Source organism: Anomaloglossus baeobatrachus, chromosome 1 (genome assembly GCF_048569485.1).
Source record: "Anomaloglossus baeobatrachus isolate aAnoBae1 chromosome 1, aAnoBae1.hap1, whole genome shotgun sequence".
NCBI lineage: Eukaryota > Metazoa > Chordata > Amphibia > Anura > Aromobatidae > Anomaloglossus > Anomaloglossus baeobatrachus.
Window position 1 is genome coordinate 170,776,205 of NC_134353.1, and position 27,775 is coordinate 170,803,979.

Below are 27,775 nucleotides of genomic sequence, written 5' to 3' on the forward strand. Positions count from 1 at the left end.
CACAGAGTTTCTCAAGGAAGCGGTGATGTTGTGTGCGACATGCTAGTGTAGCGCGCACACACCTTTCTTGGAGAAGTAGTGGCAACTGGGCATCTGATACTGGGGCACTGCGATGGACATATGGTCTCAAAAATCTTCTGTGTCCACCAGGCGGAAAGGCAGCAATTCTGTAGCCAACAGCTTGCAGAGGATGAAAGTCAACCTCTTAGCTTTGTCATGGCTCAGAGGAACTGGCCTTTTAATTGTCCACATCTGAGGGACTAAGATCTGGCTGCTGTGCAGAGACGGTGTGGAGTAGGGTGTCCCTGGAAAACTGCTGGTTTGTGAGGAAAGTGCAGGCGGAGACATGATATTGCCTTCATCCAAAGTTGGTGCTCTCGATGTCTGAGGGAGCTCTACAACAGCACCTGTTTTCCCTCCCAAAACAACTGATGACCTGCCAAGCAAACTGCCTGTTGCAGTTAAAGAGGGGGAAGGTCTGCGTAGAAAAACATGTGTGACAGCTGTCCCCACAGTCATAGAGGATGAAGAGCGCGCGGATGCACTTAAAGCGGCAGACGGTGTTTGGCGCGCTCCGCTAGGCCGCATTGTAGCACAGTGAGCTTCCCACTGGGACTTATGCTTGTTATTCATGTGATGGTTCATGGACGAAGTAGTCAAACTAGTGAGTTTTTCGCCTCTACTTACAGATTGGCGACAAAGCCTACAGATCATATTAGTTGGGTGATCCTTTGCGATGTCAAAAAAGGACCAGGCAATACAACTATTAGAGCCCATGTGACCTGCAGAGCCACCCCGACTTGTGCTCAGAAGTAGAGTTGTGGCTGAGGATGCAGTTGTTGACGTGCTTCCAGTACTCCGTCTTTGTCCAGGAATGCTCAAGCTAACCTCGTCGTCAGTCTCATCCTCTTCCACCGCCTATGGTGACCTCCTCAAGTGCCTGACTGTGGGTTGAGAGTAAATGGGATCTAGAACTTCATCATCAACTGTTGTGTTTGCACTCCCCTCGCCCTCAGACCTCACCTCTTCCTGCCCCGACTGAATAGTTAAGTTGTCATTTTAATCAGGTATCTGATTCTCATCGTCATGAGTATATTCCTCATTGTCTCCACCAACAGGTGTTACAGTTTGTGAATGAGGGTCTACATTATGCTCAGAAACTTGGTCATCAGGGCCTGAATCAGACTCATAAAGCTTCTGGGCATCACTGCAGACCATTTCCTGGTCTGTACTCACTGTAGCTTGGGAGCAGACCTTTGATTCACAGGCTATAGTGTGACTGAACAGCTCTGCAGACTCCCCATCTCTGTTACAACATACTCAGCAGGGCGGGTGGAGACTTGAGAGCTGGAAGAAAGCAAGTACGATTGGGATGACAACTCAGAGGACTGTTGTTTTTTGGATGTTGAAGTTGAGGTGGAGGAGAAGCCACTTGTTGGAGCACTTGAGATCCATTCAAGCATGTTCTTTTTTTGTGCATCATCTACCTTTGTTAAAGTAGTTCTGTTCCGTAAAAAAGGAGCACATCAGATTGTCTACGGAAAGTAGTAGACATCTTACTTTTGCTTGAAGATGACCTTTCTCCAGCAGATGTTACTGTAGCTTCACCACCTTCCCCACGGACACAAACTTTTTTCCCCTTTCCAACACGCCTGTTCCCCTTTCCACCAGCATCTGTCCTTTTGCCACTCATTTTGTTTGTGACCAGATTGGACACTTAAAATGTCGTAGCAAAAATGGAGAGGTGGTGTACAATACAAAGGTGGTCTAGCTTTATTGACAGCTGAAGAACCAACACTGACTATCCCTGACATTGCAACTATGGCCCTAAAACTGGCAGCACTGTTTGCTATAAAAATTGCGTAGCAAAAATGGGCAGGTGTGTAGAATGCAGAGGTGGTGTACCTTACTTGGCACCAGAGGAACACTAAGTTAGTATCCCAGACACTTTTAGTATGCCACTAAGTGTCAGCACTGTTTGCTATAAAAATTGCGTAAAATGGGCAGGTGTGTAGAATGCACAGGTGGTGTACCTTGCTTGGCACCAGAGGAACACTAAGTTAGTATCCCAGACACTTTTAGTATGCCACTAAGTGTCAGCACTGTTTGCTATAAAAATTGCATAGCAAAAATGGGCAGGTGTATAGAATGCACAGGTGGTGTACCTTGCTTGGCACCACAGGAACACTAAGTTAGTATCCCAGACACTTTTAGTATGCCACTAAGTGTCAGCACTGTTTGCTATAAAAATTGCGTAGCAAAAATGGGCAGGTGTGTAGAATGCAGAGGTGGTGTACCTTACTTGGCACCAGAGGAACACTAAGTTAGTATCCCAGACACTTTTAGTATGTCACTAAGTGTCAGCACTGTTTGCTATTAAAATTGCGTAAAATGGGCAGGTGTGTAGAATGCACAGGTGGTGTACCTTGCTTGGCACCAGAGGAACACTAAGTTAGTATCCCAGACACTTTTAGTATGCCACTAAGTGTCAGCACTGTTTGCTATAAAAATTGCATAGCAAAAATGGGCAGGTGTATAGAATGCACAGGTGGTGTACCTTGCTTGGCACCACAGGAACACTAAGTTAGTATCCCAGACACTTTTAGTATGCCACTAAGTGTCAGCACTGTTTGCTATAAAAATTGCGTAACAAAAATGGGCAGGTGTGTAGAATGCAGAGGTGGTGTACCTTGCTTGGCACCAGAGGAACACTAAGTTAGTATCTCAGACACTTTTAGTATGCCACTAAGTGTCACCACAGTTTGCTATAAAAATTGCGTAGCAAAAATGGGCAGGTGTGTAGAATGCAGAGGTGCTGTAGGTAGCAGGACAGCAAAGGAAGCCTCAGTTTCTATCCCTGCCAATGAAAAAATGCAGCAAGGAATTACCTGAGCTGATGTAGCCAGACGCTGTTATCTAAAGCCCTGCACAGCGTTGGCACGGACCTGCCTAGCAACAATGCCTATGAACGGCTGTAATGCAGCCCTGAAAAGGGCTGAAATTAGAAGTAGTCTCCAATCCCTAAAGTGCTGTGTAGATTGCACTGTATGTCTATAGCTCACACAGCAGCAGCAGCTGTTTGTTCGGTTCTCCGGTTCTATCCTCTTTGCTTTGCTCTTTATTTGCTCTGCTCATTCTGCTCTCTGCTGCTTCTCCCTCTTTTATGTGCTCCTCCTCCAGCACTGTATTTTCCTTTTCCTCTTTTGTTTTTCCCACGCTGTACTGAACAAGCTTTGCCCCCTCTCCTGTTTGGCTGTTCTCTTTTTGGTATCTCTCACAGCTCTCTGACTGGAAGAAGATGCTGCCTGGCCAGTCCCTCGTCCCTCCTTCAGTAGAGGTCGCGCAGTGTGGGTGAATCTGCATCTCTATGTTGCAGCTGCCAGCCAGCCTGCAGCTATACAAATAGTGTCACCCCCAGCAGCTTTAATCAGCTGCTTGGTGACGGTCCTGGGGGGCATGATGCTGGAAATGATGAAAGTGAAAGCGCACACGGGCCACTCCCAGCTCATGGGCCCCATAGCAGTGGTCTGCCTCTATTGACGGTACGCCACTGTTCCTCTTAATAAATCATAAGCATCTACCTCCAAAACACCATGTTACCAAGACCGGTGAGAAAATTGCCGTTCTTGATGAATTGAAGCCTTATCCCTTAATAGAAGTGATATTACTGGAATTATTCTTCTCAGAGACTCAATATCATTTTTATTTCATTTTTGTCCAGAATGAATGACAGGAGAACATACATATTGCAAATATTATTTTTAATTGCATTACAATTTGCTATTTAAAAACAATACAAATTTTGCAAAGTGCTAAAGAGTTTGACAAAGGATTAAACTTTATTATATTAGTTTTATAGATTTAGTAGATGTAGAAACCGGCGTTGCCTGGTATAGTAACTGTCTCTCTGTCTCTCTCCCAGTCTCTCTCCCAGTCTTTGTTTCTCTCCCAGTCTCTGTCTGTCTCTCTATCTCTTTGTCTGTCTTTGTCTGTCTGTCTCTTTCCCTGTCTGTCTCTCTTTCCCTGTCCATCTCTGTCTGTCTATCTCTTTCCCTGTCTGTCTCTGTCTGTGTCTTTCCCTGTTTGTCTCTGTCTGTGTCTTTCCCTGTCTGTCTTTTTCAGTGTCTGTCCATCTCTCTTTCCCTGTCTGCCTCTCTCTTTTCCTGCCTGTTTCTCTATCTCTTTCCCTGTCTGTCTCTGTCTGTCTCTTTTCCTGCCTGTCTCTTTCCCTGCCTGTCTCTTTCCCTGTCTGTCGCTTTCCTTGTCTGTCTCTTTCCCTATCTGATTATTTCCCTGTCTGTCTCTTTCCCTCTCTCTTTTTCTATTTGTCTGTCTCTTTCCCTGTCTGTCTCTTTCCCTGGCTGCATTGTGATACGCCAACATTCCATTTAAGGGCGCCGCTGTGAATTCTTCTGAAGCTCTGGCTGCACTGTGCTTCCCAGCTCCATTGACTTTAACGGAGGCAGGCTTTTTGGAAAATTACTCTAAAGCTCAGGATTAAAATTTCCCCTAAAAACATAGTCTACGACATTCCCTGAGTCAAATGGCGTGTCTGTGCAAAATTTTGTGATTGTACATGCAACGGTGCAAATTCCTTTTGCAGACATACATACATACATATATACATACAATCAGCTTTATATAATAGATGTAAAAATAAAAAACCTTAGAAGATTCCCAAAGAATCAATCTGTAGCTTTCTACCATACTTGAAGATTTAATTCCTCAGCATTTTAAGACTTCCGATTGCGGTCATAGAATTGGCACAGTCTTGTTACTATCCAAAGGCTAAAAGCCGACCTGACCTCCTTCACACGTCTGTGTTTCCGGCACGTGTGACGCCCATTCTCACATATACCGGAGACACGAACACACATAGACCCATTGAAATCAATGGGTTTGCACACATGTGCGTGTACATGTCCGTTTTTCTCCACTAGCACAGCTGTCACACCGATGTGCTCCGTGTGACATCAATGTGACACATACCAGAGAAAACACGTCTGTGAAATTAAATGATTTTCTATACTCGCCTGTCTACACCGCTGACGTCTCAACCACTGCTGTCACTTGGTCACTTGCTTCCGACCCCTGCTCATTATGGTCTTTGTATATTCACTGCACCACAGCCTGGAAGCAGCAGCAGTGCCGGACACAGCAGCACCATGGACAGGTAAGTACAGTGCTTTTTTTGCGGCAGTACATGGTGGTACGGCGTACCTGAAAATCTGAAGTGCGCTGAGGGCCAGCACCTCTGGCTCTGTCCACATGTCTAATTTGTAAACTGTACAAATTAGCCATGTGTGGTGCGGAGGCACAAGCAGAGCAGCTACTGGAGCTGCAGGACCTGCGATGATGTCATGTACATGTGACTCGGGTGGGCAGAGCCATGGAGTTTTGCCCAGCAGGAAAGAAGCTGGAGAAGATGGAGGAGTGCAGGGTATGTGAGAGAGGGGTGCAGAGGGCGGCAGGCTGTTCAGGGGGAAGAAGGATGCAGGGGGGATAGAGATCAGGGGTATGGAGAATTGAGAAACGAGGGGGATGGGGGATGGAGAGATCAGGGGGATCGAGGATGGAAGGAGCATGGGGATGGAGGATGGAGAGACCAGGGGGATGGAGAATGGAGGGAGCAGGGGGATGGAGGATGGATGGAACAGGGGGGTGGAGAATGGGGGGAGCAGGGTTCATTGAGTTTTGTTTCGTCAAACTTGTCTTAGGCCCGTTTCACATGTCAGTGAAAAACACTGACGTTTTTCACTGGCGTGTAAAACACTCACATGTCCCACCATGTGCCATGAATCACGGCACACGTGGGTTGTCTAAGTGCAATCCGGGCTCCGTTGTCCGTGGCCCATGATTGCACTTAGAAATCAACTCACCTCTGTGTGCTCCCGCTCTCCATGGTGCTGATCGCTCCCGCTGTGCAGCATCCGGTCGGCGCTGACCCCTGCAGCAGCTGCTTCCGGGTCGGCTGTGTCGTGCATCATGAATATGCGCGACAATCATGAGCCGGCTCAGAAGCAGCAGGCTGCACGGGCTGCAGAGGACATCGCTGGAGTCGGGTGAGTAAAAATGATTTTTATTTTATAAGCACGTTTTTTTCTGGCACTTGTTTCATGGATCACACGTGGTCCGTGGGACATCAGTGATGCCAGAAAAAAATGGACATGTCTCCGTGCAGCAATCACGGACATGGGTGAATGCTGCACGGAGACACGTTCAGTGAAAAATCACTGATGTTTGAGCAGACCCATTCATTATAATGGGTCTGCGTATGTCAGTGATTATGGTACGTTTAAAAAAAAGCACAAACGTACCAGAATCACTGACATGTGAAAAGGGCCTTAGATGAATAAAATAATGCACTATTTCTCGGTCGGTGCGGCTCCAGCATGCAAAAGACCCCGAACAGACGTGGAGACAGAAACAAATGGACACTTCGAGGTCAGCGATCAGCCATTGCCAGAAACAATAAAGAACGAACTCGAGACGTCCTGGCTGATGAAAATTTGGTTGAAATTTGGCGTTTCTTTCTTATAGAAAACAGCCTAGGTAAGTCGAAAACCATATTTTGCAAGTGAAAAAAAAAAATTATTATACAGTATTAGTCATTTTTTATTTTTCTTTTGAAATCTGAATGACATAGTTTTTGATTGAAATTAGCGTACAGACTACAAAACTGAATAATGAGAAACAGGGCCCCACCGTTCTTTGGACAAGTTGAGCAGTTTGCTCAGGCGGCACTATATTCAGGGGGGCGGCAATGCGAGCGGGGGGCAGAGCTGTATGGGGACTGCCGTTTTCCGCCACCCAGTGACTCAACAGGTTATCCGTGCACAGGATCTTTCGGCCACCCGACAGCACGACAGCACGCCCCTCCCCACTCCTCAATCTTGGCCGCCGGCGCTCCTTGCCTCAGAGATGCGTACCAGCAAATATTTTTTTACAAAAAAAGCGCTGGGTAAGTATAAAAGTTCCTGCTGTCCATGCACTATGCGGATGTCACATAGATAGCACACTGCCAACACATGCAGAACACACATACAGACACATACACACACACACATATGCACCTTCACCACGGACCATGCAAAATGCGTGTATTTTGCGTTTTCATTTTGCATTTGCATTTTGCATTTGCAGTTTTGCACGGACGTGTGAAAGAGGCCATAGACTGATTTCACAATACTATCAGAAAGTTATGTGTTTGCAACTAGAAAACCCCATTAATGCATATTAAAAGATAATATAATGACAAGAATGCGATTGTAGAAAGCAAGTGCACAGGCAGGCGTACACCGGAAGCTCGCTTGATCTCTTCTTAAGCTTTTCTCATCATCCATTCAGATTTTTGCCGATTATTTTTTTAACAACATGGACAAGGTGAGATTATACGGTTTCTCATCCACTTATTCTGCAGATTAAAAAAGTTTATTAGTGTCAGTCACAAATAGGCATCTTGCACTTAAACATAAAATAACAACATTTAGCCAATGCCAAATATATGATCATACTTAAGTTGTTATTTAATATCAGCACAACTTGACAGGATAATCTGATGATGTTACCATATCTACATCTCCAGTAAATTATAAGTCATTGGTTTGTATGTTTTAACTAAACATCAGCGAATCTTTTGAAATTCAACTTTCCGCAGCTTCTCCTAATGTTATCCAAAAATTTCAATTGCGGCAAAGTGTTTCACTGCTAATTGAAAGTGTCTGCCCTTAAAACTAATGGTCATATTGCGTGAAATAGTTAATAATCAACATTTACAATATGTTGGCATTGTATTTTAAAAGTCTATGGGGCCGTTTAATAAAGACTGGCCTAGCGCACAATTGTGATACGCCAGTCTTGGTGAAATAGAAAGTGCCGATTTCATTAAGAGGCGCACGTCGCTCACTGTCACCAGGTTTTTTCCTTATAAGCTGTGACCACCACCAGTAAGCCTTTATATACAGAATTCTAGAATACTGTATATAAGAGTCTAGGCCGATCTGTATAATGTTAAAAAGACGTTTTATTATACTCACCTGTGGGGCGGTTGGGTCCGATGGCCGTCACTGGTCTCCTCCTTCCTTGCTCTATGTGCATGACACGTCCTACGTCATCCACACAGAGTCCGCCATTGCACTCCTCTGCACTCGCACTTCTCTCTGCTCTGCTGGGAGCAGATCAAAGCACTGTAGTGCGCATGCGCAGGTGATCTTTGATCTTTCCCTGCTCCTGTGCATTACAATACTTTGCTTCGCCCGCAGCAGGGCAGAGTGAAGTGTGCATGCACAGGAGCACAATCGCGGACTCTGTGTAGATGAAGTAGGACGTGTCATGCACATGAAGCAAGGAGGGCAGTGATCACAAGAAGATAGGACACGCCGGACCAAGAGCAGTGACGCCCATTAGACCCAACCACCCCGCAGGTAAATATAATAAAAGATGTTTTTACCTTATACAGAGCAGCAAGGGCTCTTATATACAGTATTCTAGAATGCTGTACATAAGAGCTAAATAGTGGTGGCCGCAGATTAATGATAGGTTTCCTTTAATGAATTTGGTGCTGCTTCTAATTGGTGTGCACCTACATAGACTGTAGTTAAATTTCTGGTGTACACAGAGGTTCCATTAATCATGAGTTTGGGGGGTGATTGTGATTAAAAATATGTTAACTTTTTTCCTTCTCAAATGGCTTTTTATGTTACTTACATATTGTTTAATATTGTTTATTTTTCTAACTACAAATTCTACTTTTCAGGTTACAGGAGGAGATCACACATCATCTTTTTTTGTTTCCCTTTCCAACTCGGCCTCACCATTGACAGAGTCAAACTTGCAAAAAGTTGCAACAATTTTGCGCAAAAAAGTTCAAGTGCTGTTACATCATTTTCTGGCAAAAAAGCTTTGATGAATCGGCCCCTATTTAGTTTTTTGTGACTTTTATAAGTTTTACAGCAATTTTAAAGAAACTTTCAGAAATGTATTTTTTGGAGTCAATTCAATTCTGAGGTGTCTTTGAGGGGCCAATGCAGAAGCTCTGCACAGATAACCTCATTTTTAAAGTGCATCCTTTATAATAGTCCTGGCAGGACCTGTTGAAGCGCATTAGAGATCGAAATGGCAGTTGTCCAGACGCTGCCCGCATCCCCCTGTTCACCTACATTGTTTTATGTGATGAAGAAATAAAGAGGATTTTATGCATTTGGTAAATGCCACACTCATTTTTTTTATTTCTTGTAATGGACTATAGCTTCATTTATGTTTAATGTTTGCACAATAAAAACATTTCCAAAAAACAAAAACATTTTCATGTTGCTAGATTCTGAGACACATAACCTTTTTTTGTTGATTAGAGTTGTATGAGGAGTTATTGTTTGAAGGACAAGTTGCAGTTTTTATTGGTTTTGGGCGAATGTGATCAATTAAATTGACATCGTGACATTAAATTAATGAATCAGTCATTTATTTTTAATGATCTTTTTATGATGTGCATTGATAAATGGCAGGCTCATGTTATAGTTTAGTTTGTTGTAGGCACAGTGATCTCAAATATGTATAGTTTATTTATATTTTATCACTTTTTATTTTTACAATAGAATCAGGTGTATGAAGGCCTGTTTTTGTGCTCTGGACATTTTTTTGCTTTTTATTACATTTTTTCAATACAAAAAAACCCAAAACAGCAAGTCTAGCTTTTTTAATGGTGTTTACAAGAAGCGCCAAATGACAAGCTAATTCTTTAGTTTAAGTAATTGCAGATGCGACAATTAATATGTACTTTTTTTCCTTCTTAACCCCTTTACTCCCAAGCCTGTTTTCACCTTCATGACCAGGCCATTTTTTTTTCAATTCTGACCAGTTTCACTTAGTAATGTAATAAATCTTAACCTCTTCACGACCAAGGATGTACCAGTACGTCCTTGACTGTACAGTACTGTTTGGCTGCACCACAGGGCTCGGGAGGAAAGAAGCGCCATTTCATTTTTAGAGCACAGATTTTCCTTGAATAGTTTGCGGACTCTATTTGCAGAGTCCCTAAGTGTCAGAACAGAAGAAATCCCTCAAGTGACCAAATTTTGGAAATTACACACCTCTGGAAATTCGTCTATGGGTGTTGGGACAATTTAGTCTCAGGAAAAAATCCACGGTGTCAAACACAGGGAATTTTGCAGAAATAAAAATTGCAAGTAGGTTCTTGTCGTGCCCAGCACATTTTCTGCCGACACAGTCATGTGAGGACTTGTTATTTGTAGGATGAGTTGGAGTTTTTATTGGTACCATTTTGGGCCACATAATATTTTTTGATCGCTTTTTATTCTGCTTTTTGTGTGGCACAATCAAGAAGAAACAACAATTCAAGAATTACTTTTTTTTACTTTTTTTTATGCCATTCACCATGTCATAAAAGTGATAAAACAGCTTTATTCTTTGGGTCAGTTTGATTAAAGCAATAACATATTTACATAGTTTTTTTATGTTTTGCCGCTATCACAACATAAAAACTATTTAAAAAAAAAACAAAACAGTTTTTGCATTCTTGTAATCTGAGAACTAAAGCTTTTTTAATTTTTTCGCTGATGGTTCTCTATAGAGGCTTGTTTTTTGTGGTACCATTTTTATTTATGACTTTTTGATCACTTTTTATTCCACTTTTTTGTCAGCAGTACGATGAAAAAAAATAGTTTTTGCTGCTTATTTATTTTTTTACTGTGTCCACTGAAAGGGATTGGTTGTTACAGACACGGTGATAAAAAATATGTGTCCTTTTTTTTACATAATTATAACTATTTATTGGAATCATTTTTTTGTTCTATATTTTCAGATTTATCTATTTTTTTACTTTTTTTGCTTTTATATTTTTAGTCCCTATATATTTTACTGCTCTGATCGCAGCTGCAATGTACTGCACTGATCGGCCATTGCAGTACAGTTAAACTATGAGAGCTGCACTATGAGAAGCTTCAATGATCATGCTGCAGGCTGGTGCCGGAGGTCATCATGACAACCTCGAGTCACCATGGCGGTGATTATATCACGGGGTATGGATCGGAGAGGAGATTGAGCGCAATCCCTCTCCCAATATCCTAAGTGCCACAATCGATATCGATTGTGGCATTTAGGAGGTCAAACAGCCAGGAACAGCAAAGGGACCATCCCTGTCTGTGAGGGCGAGGGACTGGCTGTCAGGAAAGCCAAGTCACTGATGGCAATCATACCAGGCACAGCGCCAGTGCCTCCTCGATCGCCACGACGTACTTATACACCCTTAATCAGGAACTACTTCCTTCCTATGATGTATAGGTATGTCCATGATCATAAAAGTTTTATATTACTAGTTATGTTTTTATACATATTCTTAATTTATTTTTTTTTCAGAAAAATAAACAATATTTTGCAAGTTTCAGGAGGCGCTCATATATCATCTTTCTTCTGTTCCAGCGGGCTGTCAGCTCTCACAGTTTACTCTCTATTTATCGACACTAGGTAAAGTCAGGGGGAAGGGGCAGCATTTTCACAAGCTGTATATCGGCCAGAGTCACAGCTACAGCAGTAATTGGGTTTATTTTCAAGCTGAGAATCTCTGCTTTAATAGGAGACCAGAATCACTCAGTTTGTGATATTTTAAAATAAAAGTCAGCGATGCGAGTTGCCACACAATCCAAAAGTCATATGTATCCCCTAATGATACCAATAAAAATGACAGCTCATCCCACACAAAACATGCCCTCACATAGTTACTATAACTACGAGTATGTAACAAACATTAAAATGAGTCTGAGATAATCTCCGCTTATGTCTTACCTTTAAAATAAGCGCATTCAAAGCGACTTTTGATTGTCCCTGTACTGATTAAGGTGAAGTGGTGAGTTTTTTTTTTAAATGATGCGATCTTGAATAACTCATATCCAGGGATTAGTACCTCTTTTTCCTGGGGAACCTGTGAAAACTTCATTACATTAACCCCATAGCGTGTTTGCATATCGAAGAATGATTTGGTGCCAAATTTTATAGCTTCTGCTTTATCTTCAGAGCTAGAGGAAAACTGACCAAATCGGAGGAAACCCTTTGCACTTTCAGAAGGTACAAAGTAAATATTCACTCCTCTATATACCTGTTTTTTTTTGTCCTTTTTGGCTAACAAGTCCACAGCCTTAGTCAAGTAATAGTGCATTGCCTTAAAATGAAATGCATTCTTGTAATTTTGTATTGAAGTGCCGACATCTCTTGTTGCTTGATTGAAATCCTCATAGATATTACCCGTATAAGCGACCACTGCAATTCCATATTCATCTTTAAAAGCTTTTGGAACCTTAATGGTTGGCTTGATAACTTTCCAATAAGAAGTGGCATCCTTCCAGGAATCATTAAATTCCTGATTGGATTGAAGTTCAGACTGTAATATGCCTGAGACAATTTTATCCATTTTATCTCTGCAACCTTTATATTGATCATCAAATATCTTAGGATTGTCATCCAGTGGTGTCTCCTAGGGAGAAGAAAAAGGTGATTACCCACTTCTACTGACAGGTCTCAGCTTTGCCATAAGGGCTGTATCTATAACATGCAGCAATCTTGTTGTGTAGAAATTTTAGTGTATTAAGATCAAAATTAATAACAGTCTGCAACAGAAATAAATAAAATAAAAGATAATAAATAAATTAAGAATGGTTTAGAAGGAAAATACTCTCCCTTGATGACCAATAGGTCTAATGGATATTCACCCAACCCATGAGATCAACCGAACTGGGATACCCCTCCAAAGATTGTAAAGCTGCCACTGTATAGCTGGACTTACACATTAGGTAGCTGTTAGCAAAACTATTCCTCGACAAACAGTTCTATCTCTAAAATAACCAAAAAACAGATGCGCCCATTTCTCTCATGTACCTATCTTCCCTATGAGAGAGCAGCTGCTAGAATGATCTGAAAGTGGGTAATCTCACTGCCGAATAAAAGAATCAGGCGACTGAATTCTAAATGCCCAATTCAAGCTGACCCGCCCCAGGGCCCTGGGGTACTCGTTTCCGGGTGTTGGTTAATGGGATTATGTCACGGGGGCCTGTGCCCGGTTCTGTGACCCTGGTGGTCGCTGAAAGTCAGTAAATAATAACAATTAAAAAAAAATAAAATTATAAAGAAAAAAATAAAAAAAATAAAAGTATTTCGTGACGCCACCTACGGTTCCAGTATGGTTACTGGGGGTGCAGGTCAGACCTCTGGGGTGATGGTTAGGCAGCCAGTTGTTTACGCTTCCTGTAGGTGAAGCAGGATCCCCAGGGCTGTTTTAGTAGTACACAGATATGGCGGTTTTTCTTCACAGTCTTTTCAACTGTCACTTTAATGCAGCAGCCTATAGCTCCTCAGATGAAGAAATAAAGTGCGTCACACTAATTCATTAACTCTGACCAGGTTTTACTTGCAGGTGTTATTAAAAATGGGTTAAGTTTCTGATGTGACAGTTTTTGGGTAATCTGGGAACAGTTCAGGATCTCTGCACCAGGTTAGTTATGAGGCCTCCATGCTGCGCTGTGTCTCTCCTTGGTCCTAGGCTGCCAGTAGCTATACCTTGTCCCTCTCTTACTGTCTTCACCTGTATGGCAGGCGGCGGGAGCTTCTCTAAGGGGCACTGCTGTACTCACTGCGGTTCCTAAGATCTGTGTAGCGGCTTTGCCTTCAGGTGCTGCTGCGGCCAGTAGATCTGGAGTCTCCCTGGCCTCCGGTCTTTATTTCTGGGTAGATTAGATCCCTCACAATCTCAGACGCCGGTGTCCAGTAATCAGCGCTGTTCATTGGGCATGAACCTGTCTGGCTCCACCTCCCCGGTCACTCCTCTTTTGCCTCACTCCTGATCCCTCAAGCGGTCACACAGTTACTTGTATGGGCTAAGCACAGCCCTCTCCATTTTGATGTCTTCCCTCACTCTCTGCTTGCACAGTCTCCTTTTTTCCAACTGTCAACTGTCTTTTTGCCTCTGCCTCCAAACCTGGATTTCAAAGGGGACCTCACCTGAACTCAACTTGTAGAGCTCCCCCTCCAGGCTTGGAGTGGAAATGTTGTATGTGGGATTACCTGATGTGGAGATCCTTCCCTGCCCAAGGTACAGGTATATTTGTGGCAACTGAACCCTGGGGTGCCACATTCCCCCTTAGTTAAATTCAGTACGCCTGAACTGGAAACACAAACTTATAAAACATTAGCAACAATAAAGAATAGTACAAAGTCTTAAAAAATAAAAATTACAAAAAACAATAAAATGGAAAAATGCAGTCCTTCTGCTGCAAAATGTGAGTATGGTATATATAAGAAAGTTTTTGACCACTACCAGTCCTGTGGTCCACTGGTCCATATGTCAATAAAAGTTCAAGAAGATCCAAAAGTTCATGCAAAAATTCCTGCAGGCTCAATACGCTTGATGGTTACGGATTTACTTAGTTGCAATAAATAAACAAATAAAACATTTTTACATTTTACTAACTACTACACTTTCTTTTTAATATTCTGCTACATAACGGGATGGGGGCTGACCAAAGTTGCTACGGCTGGACCTACGTAATGCCTGCGTCTGTGCAGTGTACTGGTACCTAGTGCTGGTGCTATGCGTGCACTATCTACTAATCTGCATGAGGATCTACGCAATATTGGTATACGTGAATGTTGTCTTAGTCTTACCATAGGACTTGCAGGTTCACAAATAGCAGGGTTTTCTGGTTCTACTGCGACAGGTAGTTCTTCTGAAACTTCGAGAGGTTCTTCCAGTCTTTCTGGGACTTCTACTGGTTGAGCGGTAGTCAATAATGGTATTATTATGGCTCCATTGTACTAAGGCCAACTTTCAGGAAAATCATCAAGTACTGTTCTTATCATCTTCTCTTTCTTTTCCTCCTTAGGTTGATGTGTACAGGGGTGCCTTCTTTTGGCTTCAACTGTTCAGGACATTTCTTAAGGTGGTCTCTAAAAATTGCCGCTGACGTTTTTCCCTTATCCTTGCTGATTAAGCAGATTTTCTTGTTGTCAAAGTTAGAGGGCAATACTGTGTATGGTCCTGCTTCCCACTGGTTATCAAGCTTATGGGTCCTTCTTTTTCTTTTTAGAACCATCTCTCCAGGTATTAAAGGAGTAGCTGGTGCATTCTTGTTATAATATTTCTCTTCCCTTTCTCTAATTTGGTCTAGGCTTCTTTCTACACACTCCTGTACCTTTTTGTACTGCTCTTGGCGCTTAGTGTCCCAATCAGCTTCAGGTGAACTGGTTTCAGGAACGACAATTCCCATTTCTAAGTCAACTGGTAACTTCCCGGGTCTTGCTCTCATCAAGTATGCTGGCGTGCAATTGGTGGAACTCACAGGGATGTTGTTGTACATGTCCACTAAATCAGGCAACTTCTCCGGCCACATGCTTCTTTCTTCCAAGGGCAAGGTTTTCAACAGGTCTATGACCACCTGGTTCATTTTCTCACACATGCCATTGGTCTATGGGTGATTCGGTGTGGTTCGGATTTTCTTACATGCATACAGGTTGCAAAACTCCTGGAACACTTCAGCTTCGAAAGCAGAACCTTGATCCATCAACACTTGTTCCGGGTAGCCATGTGGTCTGTAGAAGTAGGCTTGAAAGGTTCTCGCTGTGGTTCTTGCTGTCCAGTCCTTTACAGGTACTACCACCAGAAACCAGGAATAGTGGTCCAGCATAGGGAGGGCATACATATAACCGGATCTACTGGGTGTCAATTTCACATGGTCCAAGGCTACAAGTTCCAGTGGCTGTTTGGTGACAATTGGCTGTAATTGAGCTCCTTGACTGTCATGGTCATTTCTTTTCAGGTTGCATGGGCCACAGTTTCAGCACCAGTTCTCGTTCTCATGCCAACCCAATAGAATCTGCTGCGTAACAGTACCTCAAGCTTCTTCCATCCCAAGTGTCCTGCTCCGTCATGGTACGCTACCACCACCATCTGAACATCTCTCTTCAGTACCACTATTTGCCACACCCTCTCATAGGTTCGGGGGTTGATGTAATGTCTGCATAGCCTACCTCTGTAGATGAACAATCTGCTCTTTTCCTTCCACAGGTGTTGCACTTCCGGTGGGGCCTCTGGGTTAAGACTTGAGTCTGGTTCGGTTAATAGCTCTTTAACTAGGCGAACAGCCAGATCGCTGTCTTGCGTTTCTTCCCACCCGTGGTAAGGTAGCGGGTTCAGCATGGCCTCTTGGTGTTTGCCTTTAACACGTTGGTTACACTGGGATGCACTGTTGTGGTGAAAAGCCGGCAGTTCTATCTCTTCTAGCTCATCAGAGTCTTCTCCTGCATCTGGTAAATGGGGCATTCTCAACAATGCATCAGCGTTGGCATTTTTGCGGCCTGCCCGATATTTGATGGTGAAGTCATAGTTTGACAAACGGGCCATCCATCGCTGCTCTAGTGCACCTAGTTTTGCGGAGTCCAAGTGAGTAAGCGGGTTGTTATCCATAAATATGGTAAACTTCGCAGACGCCAGGTAGTGCTTGAATCGTTCAGTGATGACCCAGACTAAGGCCAGTAATTCTAGCTTGAACGAGCTGTAATTTTCTGGGTTTCTCTCGGTAGGTCGGAGCTTCCTGCTTGCAAAGGCAATTACTCGTTCTTTACCATTCTGCACCTGTGACAGCACAGCTCCCAATCCCACATTACTGGCATCTGTGTACATCACGAATGGTAGATTATAATCAGGATAGGCCAAGATTTCCTCACCGGTCAGGGCCCATTTCATGTGCTTGAAGGAGTCTTCTTCTTTCTCACCCCATTCAAATGGAGGGCTAGAAGTCTTGTTCTTTTTGGTCTGGCCTACGAGGAGGTCTTGCAAATGCGCCGCTATTTTTGTGAAGTCCTTTATGAACCTCCTGAAGTATCCTACCAGCCCCAAGAACTGACGTACCTCTTTGACGGTTGTTGGCTTCGGCCAGTCTCTGATAGCAAATGGCATTTTGAAGGCTTTAGTTTCATACCAAACATTGACAATGCTTCAAACACCTCGGCCAGGTGCTCCAGATGTTCCTCATACATCTTGGAATACACGATGACGTCATCAAGATATATCAGTACAGTCTCGAAGTTTCTGTGCCCCAGGCAACACTGAATCAGCCTTTTGAACGTGCCTGGTGCATTGCACAGTCTTTACGGCATGCTGTTGAACTCACACAGACCCATCGGCGTCGTGAATGCGGTCTTCTCTCGATCTTTTTCTGCCACAGAAACCTGCCAATACCCACTGGTAAGATCTAAGGTGGAAAAGAAATTAGCAGCTTTCAGTGCAGCAAGTGATTCCTCAATGCGGGGCAACGAGTAAGCATCCTTGTGTGTTATGCGGTTTATCTGCCTATAATCAACGCACATCCTCATTGTGCCATCTTTTTTTCTTACCAGGACAAGTGGGGCTGACCAGGGGCTACAACTATCTCTAATATCTCTAATAACCCCAGCCTCCTTCATTTCCCATAACATATCTTTAGCACACTGATAGTGAGCTGGTGGTATAGGCCTGTGTCTCTCTTTTCTAGGTGGATGGTCTCCCGTGGGTATGCGATGGTGTACCCCTTTTCTCCGTCCAAAGTCTAATGGATGCTTACTAAAAACAAGTTCATATTCCTTCACCACCAGATAAACTCCGTGCCTTTGGCAAGAAGGGGTGGAATCAGTGCCGACATGCAGCTTCTGACACCAGTTCTCCAGTTGTCCCTTGGAGCTCTGGTCCTCCGCCTGGTCGGACAGGGGTCAAGGGTTCCACTGCCTGAATGTAGTTGTTGTTGACAGTGAACAACTTGGCAACTTTAGCATATCTGGGTAGCTTGACCTCTTCCTCTCCACAGTTTAAAACCCGTACAGGTACCCTCCCTTTGCGTACATCAACTATCTCCCTGGCTGTCAGGACTCTGGGCCTACTATCTAAGTACATGGGCTCTACCATTGCCTGGTAATCCTGCCCTCTGAGGCCTATCGCTGCCCGACACCAAATCACTTCACTTCTTGGGGGTAACACAATGGGAATGGGTCGCTTACACTGCCAATTTCTCCACCAGACAACTCTACCTGTTGTCTCTGCAGAAGGGCCTTGATTTCTTTCTGTAGGACCCTCTGCTGCCCAATGCTGGCAGTTTCTGCAACCTGCTGGAGCAAGAAAAGAACTTCTCCTAGACAATTTTCAACAACATTAGTGCCTAATATCATTGTTGGATTTCTTTCACGACAATCAGTATCCACCACAATAAGTCCTTGGCGCTTTAGCTTCTCCCCCCCACCTTTATCGTTACCTCCTTGATCCCTACTTGTGATACTGGCTGTCCATTAGCAGCATATATAGCAAGGTCTGGGTCTGGGCGAGTGAGCTCAGAATCAGCCCAAAATCTTTTGTAAAGGATATGTGGGATCGTCGTCACCTGTGAGCCAGTGTCCAATAGAGCAAGTGTGGGAATGCCATCTAGCACGATAGATAGGAATGGCCGTCCTCCCACATATCTATCTCGCCAGTTCGATGGGCCTGGTTGTTTTATTCCTGGTGATCGGCCCCCTGCCCCAGGAGTCGCTGGTTTTAAAGGACATGACCTGGCAAAGTGGCCCGCCTCATTACAATGGTGGCAGATAGGCTGCCCTGACGAGTTGCAGCGGTTGTTGGGTCTTCCTTTGGGTGGCGGGTTCCTCCTTCCTCGCATCCACGGGACGGCCTCAGGGCTGTCAGCCAACTGGATCCTCTCCGAAGACTGCGGTTTCTGCTGGAGTTGCATGGCCTTTAGGAGCATGGCCACATCTTTTGTCAGCTGCTGTACCTGGGAGCGCAAGTCATCAGAGGCTCCAGGTATTACAGTCTGTGCATTGATTTCTGCAAGAGTTAAGGAAAGGGGCGCCACCTCTGAGGGAGAGATGATGGCTTGCTGCAGCTGAGGTGCGGGGACTGTAGTCACAGGGACTCGCAGCGCTCTAACGGCCCGGTTCTTCAGAGTTACAAAGTCTATACTTGGATGGTCCATGACCCATAGATGCAGCTGTGTTTGATGGATTGGTGAATGTAGCCCCTCAAGAAACTGTTCAATTAACATTTGATCTTCCTCTCGTGCATTTTCAGAGTCTACCTGCTTTACAGCCCGCAGCGCCTCCTGAAGGTTCAATGCATCATCCCGTATGCTATCCTGCGGCCTTTGTTTGCAGTTGTAAAACCTCATTCTAAAGGTACCGTCACACTAAGCGACGCTCCAGCGATCCCACCAGCAACCTGACCTGGCAGGGATCGCTGGAGCGTCGCTACACGGGTTGCTGGTGAGCTGTCAAACAGGCAGATCTCACCAGCAACCAGTGACCAGCCCCCAGCCAGCAGCGACGCGTGGAAGCGATGCTGCACTTGGTAACTAAGGTAGATATCGGGTAACCAAGCCGATATTTACCTTGGTTACCAGCGCACACTGCTTAGCGCTGGCTCCCTGCACTCCTAGCCAGAGTACACATCAGATTAATTACCCGATGTGTAGTCTAGCTATGTGTGCAGGGAGAAGGGAGCCGGCACTGACAGCGTGAGAGCGGCGGACGCTGGTAACGAAGGTAAATATCGGGTAACCAAGGAAAGGGCTTCTTGGTTACCCGATATTTACCTTTGTTACCAGCGTCCGCAGAAGCCGGCTCCTTGCTCACTGCACTTCAGTTGTTGCTCTCTCGCTGTCACACACAGCGATGTGTGCTTCACAGCGGGAGAGCAACAACTAAAAAATGGTCCAGGACATTCAGCAACAACCAGTGACTTCACAGCAGGGGCCAGGTTGTTGCTGGATGTCACACACAGCAACATCGCTAGCAACATCGCTGTTGCGTCACAAAAGTCGTGCCTCAGCAGCGATATTGCTAGCGATGTTGCTTAGTGAGACATGGCCTTTAGCTCAGCTACAGTACGAGTTTCAAAAGCAGCTTTTAGATTAGCAAATATCTGGGTTATTGTCCTTTTATCTGTATTCAGCCAGGATTTAACCTCTCGCTCTGCTGCACCCGTCAGTTGCCCCAGCAAAACAGACACTTTTTGCTTGTCAGTCATAGAGTATATATCCAGGAAATTGCATATCTTTTCCCTAAATTCAGCTAGGGTATTGGGTTCCCCAGCATATTGCGGTAACCATGCTGCCCCCAGGACATACGGCAGAGCAAGCGGCATGATAGGGGCTACAGCTTCAGGTGTTGCAGCTGCTTCAGCGGCATCAGCATCGCCTTGCATCTCCATCCTCGCTGTGGCACGGTTAATTTTTCAAATGCTCAAAATGGCGGCAAAGTTCAGTTATTATTAACCCTTTAGTGACGGAGCTAATTTTCACCTTAATGACCAGACCAAATTTTGCAATTCTGACCAGTGTCACTTCATGAGGTTATAACTCTGGAACGCTTCAACGGATCCCGGTGATTCTGAGATTGTTTTTTCGTCACATATTGGACTTCATGTTAGTACCAAATTTAGGACAATATTTTTTGCGTTTATGAAAAAAATTGAATATTGGCAAAAATTTTGAAAATTTAGCAATTTTCAACTTTTGAATTTGTATACCGTTAAACCAGAGATTTCTGTGACACAAAATAGTTAATAAATAACATTTCCCACATGTCTACTTTACATCAGCACAATTTTGGAAACAAAATTTTTTTTTGTTAGGAAGTTAGAGGGGTTCAAAGTTTATCAGCGGTTTCTCATTTTTACATCAAAATTTACAAAACCATTTTTTTAGGGACCACATCACATTTGAAGTGACTTTGAGGGGCCTAGATGACAGAAAATACCCAAAAGTGACACCATTCTAAAAACTGCACCCCCCAAAGTACTCAAAACCACATTCAAGAAGTTTATTAACCCTTCAGGTGCTTCACATGAACAAAAGCAATGTGGAATGAAAAAAAGCAAAATTTAAATTTTACCTAAAAATGTTGCTCTAACCCAAATTTATTCACTTTTAGAAGAAATAACACAACAAAATGGACCCCAAAACTTGTTCCCCACTTTCTTATGAGTGCGCCGATACCCCACATGTGGTCAGAAACCTGTGTTTGGACAAATGGGAGGGCTCGGAACAGAAGGAGCAATATTTGAATTTTGGAAAGCAAATTTGGCTGAAATAGATTGCGGGCACCATGTTGCATTTACAGGTCCGCTAAGGTACCTAAACAGAAGAAATCCCTCACAAGTGACACCATTTTGGAAACTAGACCCCTCAAGGCTTCTATCTAGGGGTATAGTGAGCATTTTAGATCCACAGGTACATCACAGATTTTGTTAACGTTACGTTGTCATATTGAAAATTTTAATAATTTTCTCAAAAATGTTGCTTTAGCATAAATTTTCTCACTTTTTCAAGAGGTAATTCCAAAAATTTGACCTCAAGGTTTGTTAACCACTTTTTTATGAGCGCGGTGATACCTCACATGTGGTCTGAAACTTTTGTTTGGACAAATGAGAGGGCTTGGAACGAAAGGAGCAATATTTGAATTTTGGAAAGGAAATTTGGCTGAAAAAGATTGCGGGCACCATGTCGCATTTGGAGGTCCCCTAAGGTACCTAAACAGCAGAAACCTCCGCACAAGTGACCCCATTTTGGAAACTAGGCCCCTCAAGGAATTTATCTAGATGTTTGGTGAGTACCCTGAACCCTCAGGTGCTTCATAGAATTTTATAACGTTGAGCCATGAAAAAAAAAAATAAAATTTTACCACAAAATTGTTATTTCAACCAGGTAGCTTTTTTTTTTACAAGAGTAAAAGGAAAAAATTCAGCATAACATTTATTGTGCAATTTCTCCTGAGTTTGGCGATACCTTATATGTGGTGGAAATCAACTGTTTGGGCACATGGCAGGGCTCGGAAGGGAAGGAGTGCCATTTGACTGCAAAATTGGCTGGAATCAATAGCGGACGCCAGGTTGCATTTGGAGAGCCCCTGAGGTGCCTAAACAGTGGCGGTCCCCCACAAGTGACTTCATTCTGGAAACAAGACACCTCAAGGCTTTTATCTAGGTGTATAGTGAGCAGTTTGAATCCACGAGTACTTCACAGAATTTGATAAGCTTAGGTTGCCATATTGAAAATTTTCATTTTTTTCACAAAAATGTTACTTTAGCATCAAATTTCTCACTTTTTCAAGAGACAACAACAAACCGTGGACCCCACAGGTTGTTATCCAATGTCTTATGAGCACAGGGATACCCCACATGTGGCCAAAAACCTCTGTTTGGATAAATGGGAGGGCTTGGAATGGAGGGAGCACCATTTGAATTCTGGAAAAGTTAAAATAAATTGCGGGCACCATGTCACATTTGCAGGGCCCCTTGGGTACCTATACATCAGAAACCCCCCACAAGTGACCCCATTTTGGAAACTGGATTTTATTCAGGAGTATAGTAAGCATTTTGAATCCACAGGTACTTCACAAAAATGTTGCTGTAGCAACAAATGTCTCACTGTTAGGCTATGTGGCCATGATCCAGCGACACGGCGTCTAGTACACAGTGTCAGCCTCCTGCAGAGATGTGAGTGTTGTCCACGGGAGAACGCAGCTGCCCATGCCCACGATTTGGGTTCAGGCCGCTGTGGAGCTCTATGCTACCTGCAGAGAACACTCTTGTCTCCGCAGCATAAATTGACATGCTGAGGCTCGGGAAGCTGCACCACAGGTCGGTTTATGCTGCGGAGAAAAGAAGCACATTGGACACGGGATTTCTAAAAATCCTTCCACTGTGCTTCTACTGCACAACGCAGCGTTATGGACACAGGGACACACTATGGACACACTCTGCGCCCAAAACGCTGCAAACCCCGATTATGGGTGCACAGCCTAAAATGCTACAATGGATGAATGGATAGATGTCAAACATATATAACGTCCCACCCCCTGCATATTCTAAGCTGGCGCCCTTTAGTGCCTTTCATGTGGCACTAAAGGGTGCCTAGCCTTGTATTTAGCCCCCCAAAAAATTAATAATTAAAATAAACGACGTGGGGTCCCCCCTATTTTTGATAGCCAGCTAGGGTAAAGCAGACAGCTGTAGCCTGCAAACCACAGCTGACAGCTTCACCTTGTCTGGTGATCAATTTGGAGGGCTCCCCAGGCGTTTTTTTAAAAAAAAAAAACGTGGGGTCCCCCCCAAATTAGATCACCAGCCAAGGTGAAGCGGACAGCTGGGGTCTGGTATTCTCAGGGTGGGAAGAGCCATGGTTATTGGACTCTTCCCAGCCTAAAAATAGCAGGCCGCAGCCGCCCCAGAAGTGGCGCATCCATTAGATGCGCCAATCCTGGCGCTTCGCCCCAGCTCATCCCGCGCCCTGGTGCGGTGGCAGACGGGGTAATATATGGGGTTGATACCAGCTGTAATGTCACCTGGCATCAAGCCCTGGGGTTAGTGATGTCACGGCATCTAAACAGATACCCGACATCACTAACCCAGTCAGTAATAGAAAAAAACAAGACAAAAAAAAAATTTATTTGAAAAAACACTCCCCGAAACATTCCTCTTTCCCCAATTTATTGAAAATAAAGAAATTCCGGTCGCTGTAATCCATTTTGGAGGTCCCACGCCGACTCTGGATCTTCTAGAATATGGGGGGCACGTTCAGGGAACGTATCCCCCATTTTCTGGAAGAGCAAGCTCTCCAAGAGCAGTGTGGGTGCAGTAATCTGAGAATACTGCACTCACACTGCCCCGGTCCAACCTAGGGCAGAGTGACCTGCAGTAACCTCATTCCAGAATATGAGGGGCACGCTCACAGAACGTACCCCCCATTTTCTGGAACAGCAGTCTCTCCATGTGAGGAGTGTGACTGCAGATTACCGCACTCACCCTCCCCCGGTCCACAGTGGAGCCTGTGCAGCAGCGACGTCAGGGTCCCTGCTTGCAGGGATCCAGCTGACAGCCGCTGTCTGCGCATGCGCCGCCAGCATTGAAGAAGGAGGCGGCGTGATCGCGGGACGGATCACCAGACAGGTAACGTAAGACTGGGGGCTGGGGGGGGTGACGGGGGGTGACCTAGCGGGACCTGGGGACACCTTTCTGTCGCATGTGACGTGTCACATGCGGCAGAAAGAGCAGAATGAATGCGGCCGCGCGCTGTGCGCCGCCATCTTCCACGCTCCGGAGGGGGGAGGGGGGTGGTGACTCTGGAGAACCGGAGGGGGCTCCGGTGACCAGAGGGCTCCGGTGGACCGGAGGAGGGGTCAGGGGGAGGACATTTCCCTCCGATCTGAAATGTTTGATCATTTCAGATCGGAGGGAAATGAATGCAGAGCCGGCGCTGGCGGCAGTTTTCTGTGCTCTTCGGCGCCATTTTGAGTGCTCCGGAGGGGGGGTAGGGGTGGTGGGGGGACTCTCCGGTACCGGGGGCTTTGGGGGCACTAGGGGTTTAGATTTCTTTCTCATCTGACATGTTTGATCATGTCAGATGAAAAAGAAATCAGTTTTACCGGCCATTTCTTTTTTTTTCATGTGTTCGTCGGTATACAGTGTATACCGCCGATCACATGATCGGGGTCCAAAAAAAACACCCCGATTCATAATCTGGGGGGTCTCAGCTACCCCTGGTAGCTGAAACCCCCGAGATTTTCGGTTGCTGGGGGGCGGTACAGGGTTTTTTCGGGCCGCCGCTTTAAAGCGGCGGAACAGAATAAGTACCCTGTTTTGCCGCCGCTTTAAGTCGTACGGCCGTCGTTATGAGGTTAAACAGTTTTCAAGGCACACGTTACCCAGGGTTACTGGGCCTTGTCCAAATCCTGTTCGTGACGCCAAAAGCTGACCCGCCCCAGGGCCGTGGGGTACTCGGTTCCGGGTGTTGTTTAATGGGATTATGTCACGGGGGCCTGTGCCCGGTCCCGTGGCCCTGGTGGTCGCTGAAAGTCAGTAAATAATAACAATTAAAAAAAAATAAAATAAAAGTATTTTGTGATGCCACCTACGGTTCCAGTATGGTTACTGGGGGTGCAGGTCAGACCTCTGGGGTGATGGTTAGGCAGCCAGTTGTTTACGCTTCCTGTAGGTGAAGCAGTATCCCCAGGGCAGTTTTAGTAGAAGACAGATATGGCGGTTTTTCTTCACAGCCTTTTCAACTGTCACTTTAATGCAGCAGCCTATTGCTCCTCAGATGAAGAAATAAAGTATGTCACACCAATTCATTAACTCTGACCAGGTTTTACTTGCAGGTGTTATTAAAAATGGGTTCAGTTTCTGATGTGACAGTTTTTGGGTAATCTGGGAACAGTTCAGGATCTCTGCACCAGGTTAGTTGTGAGGCCTCCATGCTGCGCTGTGTCTCTCCTTGGTCCTAGGCTGCCTGTAGCTATACCTTGTCTCTCTCTCACTGTCTTCACCTGTATGGCAGGTGGCGGGAGCTTCTCTAAGGGGCACTGCTGTACTCACTGTGGTCCCTAAGCTCTGTGTAGCGGCTTTGCCTTCAGGTGCTGCTGCGGCCAGTAGATCTGGAGTCTCCCTGACCTCCGGTCTTTTTTTCTGGGTAGATTAGATCCCTCACAATCTCAGACGCCGGTGTCCGGTAATCAGCGCTGTTCCTTGGGGATGAACCTATCTGGCTCCACCTCCCCGGTCACTCCTCTTTTGCCTCACTCCTGATCCCTCAGGCGGTCACACAGTTACTCATACGGGCTAAGCACAACCCTCTCCATTTTGATGTCTTCCCTCACTCTCTGCTCGCACAGTCTCCTTTTTTCCAACTGTCAACTGTCTTTTTGACTCCGCCTCCAAACCTGGATTTCAAAGGGGACCTCACCTGAACTCAACTTGTAGAGCTCCCCCTCAAGTTATTGGTTTTAATCTGGCACCTGGTGCTAATTTCCTTAATTATCTGTGAAACTCTATGTAACTGGCAGTCTAACTTTCCAGTTAGCAGATAACTTTGCAAAAATAGTGTGCCGTTACAAACTGGCTGAAACCCTCCAGCAGCAGGTTGTCCAGATGAAGGCCAAAGGGGTGACTCTATCAGCTATAGCAAGAGAAGTTGGTTGTTCCAAGACTGTGATTTTGAGAATATTGCATCTTTACAACATCACAAACTTCAGTCCCCCAAGAAGGCTGGTCACCCTCGAAAGACAAATACAAGAGAGGACAGGATAATGCAAAGAATCTCCATGAGTAATTGTTTCAACACTGCAGCTGGAATTTCTCAGCAATTCAGCACTGAACAGAGTAAGGATCTGTCTCGCCATACAGTGTCATGATGTTTAAGAGCATTTGGACTGAAAACCTCTCATTAGCAGAAAGAATCAAAAAGCTAGACTTACTTTTGGTGAGGAGCATATTGTGTGGACAGAGGAGAAGTGGTTCACAGTTCATTTTAGTGAAGAAAGCAAGTTTAATGTATTTGGGTCTGTTGGGAAACATTTTGTTCATCGGCAAACTGGGGAAAGACAGAACCCAAAGTGTGTTAAGAAGTCAGTGAAAGGTGGTGGAAGAAGTGTCATGATTTGAGGAATGCTTTCTGCAGCGGTTGTCTCTCTCAGACAGCTATGTGTATGGCAGAGTGAATGCAAGTGTGTATCAAAACTGTCTTCAACAACACATGGTTTCTTATTTGTGTTCATCACTCAGCCAGCAATTTTCATGCAGGACAATGCCGCCTGTCAAACAGCAAAAGGGGTAGACCAATTCCTTGGAATATAAAACATTGAAACAATGAAATGGCCAACCCAGAGTCCTGATCTAAACCCAATAGAAAACCTCTGGAAAATCCTTGGTGACAAAGTTATGGCCAAGAAACCTACAACAGTCAAAGAACTGTGGAAGAGACTGGAAAAAGAGTGGACCAAAATCACACGAGAGCAGTGTGATAGACTAGTTATGTCCTGTGGCTGCAGATTTGCTGAAGTCATTCAAAGCAAACGCCTGTACACGTCCTACTGATTGGTGACTGTTGTTGCCTTCAGAAAATCTACTTATAATCTTACTCTGTGTTAAAATCATTGCTGTTCTCTAATTATGATCATCCCATTTTGGGCATAAAAATAAAGGTTTTATGTTGATAAACTTTGGAGCTTTTGTAAAACTCTTTTCTAGTGGCATAGTGTACCCTTTACAAAAAACCTTCAAATGTTGATCAATGTAGATTACATTATTTCTGGGAAAAAAAGCTTTTCATACATTGTTCTCTAATTTTGATCTTCAGTGTAGGTTGCATCCCATTTTTACATAAAACTTGACTTACAGGCTGCATGGTAATGGTGGTACACCCATCCCTCAAAACATTAGAATCACTGACAGGTGAAAAGATTAACACTGATGACCAGGGTTGCAAACTATCCAGAAAATCCTTGACAGCCAGTAAAAATAGGTCACTTTTTCCCATCCGTAAAAAAAATGTATGCATTATTCATTTTTTTTAAAGCTGGAGAAACTTGTACTGATTACAATGACTATCATTTTACAGTTTTCAGAGAATGCTGATAGTATCATCATAGCAGCACTATGGGCTATAGACATATATTACTTAAAATGATTTACTATGGTTTTTCTATTTCTCTGTAAAATATGTTCTCTGTCTTTGATTTTTTGGCATAGTTGTCTAGACAAAATATAAAATCAGATTGGCATATCTGATGATTACACCTATCGAGGAGTGGAACACACTAACCGGTAAGTAAATACTGAATTCTTGATGTTGATTAGAGACGAGCAAACCCAAGGTTCAGTGTTTGCACTGAACACCAACTTTACAAAAAAAACATAGTTCAGGTTCGAAGTTCAGGTGTTTTACATATGCAACTCACTCGTGCAAGTATCACTGTGCTCGGC

General features: G+C 44.4%; 1 protein-coding gene across 1 annotated transcript in view; it reads right to left on the minus strand.

Annotated features, from left to right (window-relative positions):
• Positions 1-3,744: 3,744 nt before the first annotated feature.
• Positions 3,745-27,775, minus strand: part of LOC142309610 (ecto-ADP-ribosyltransferase 5-like) — a 61,102-nt gene continuing 37,071 nt past the window's right edge. Inside the window, exons 3-4 of the mRNA XM_075347201.1 lie at positions 11,800-12,484; positions 3,745-7,414 (exon numbers count right to left, since the gene is read on the minus strand). Of these exons, the coding sequence (XP_075203316.1) occupies positions 7,410-7,414; positions 11,800-12,484 (690 nt within the window). The 3' untranslated portion in view covers positions 3,745-7,409. The remainder of the gene's footprint in view (positions 7,415-11,799; positions 12,485-27,775) is intronic.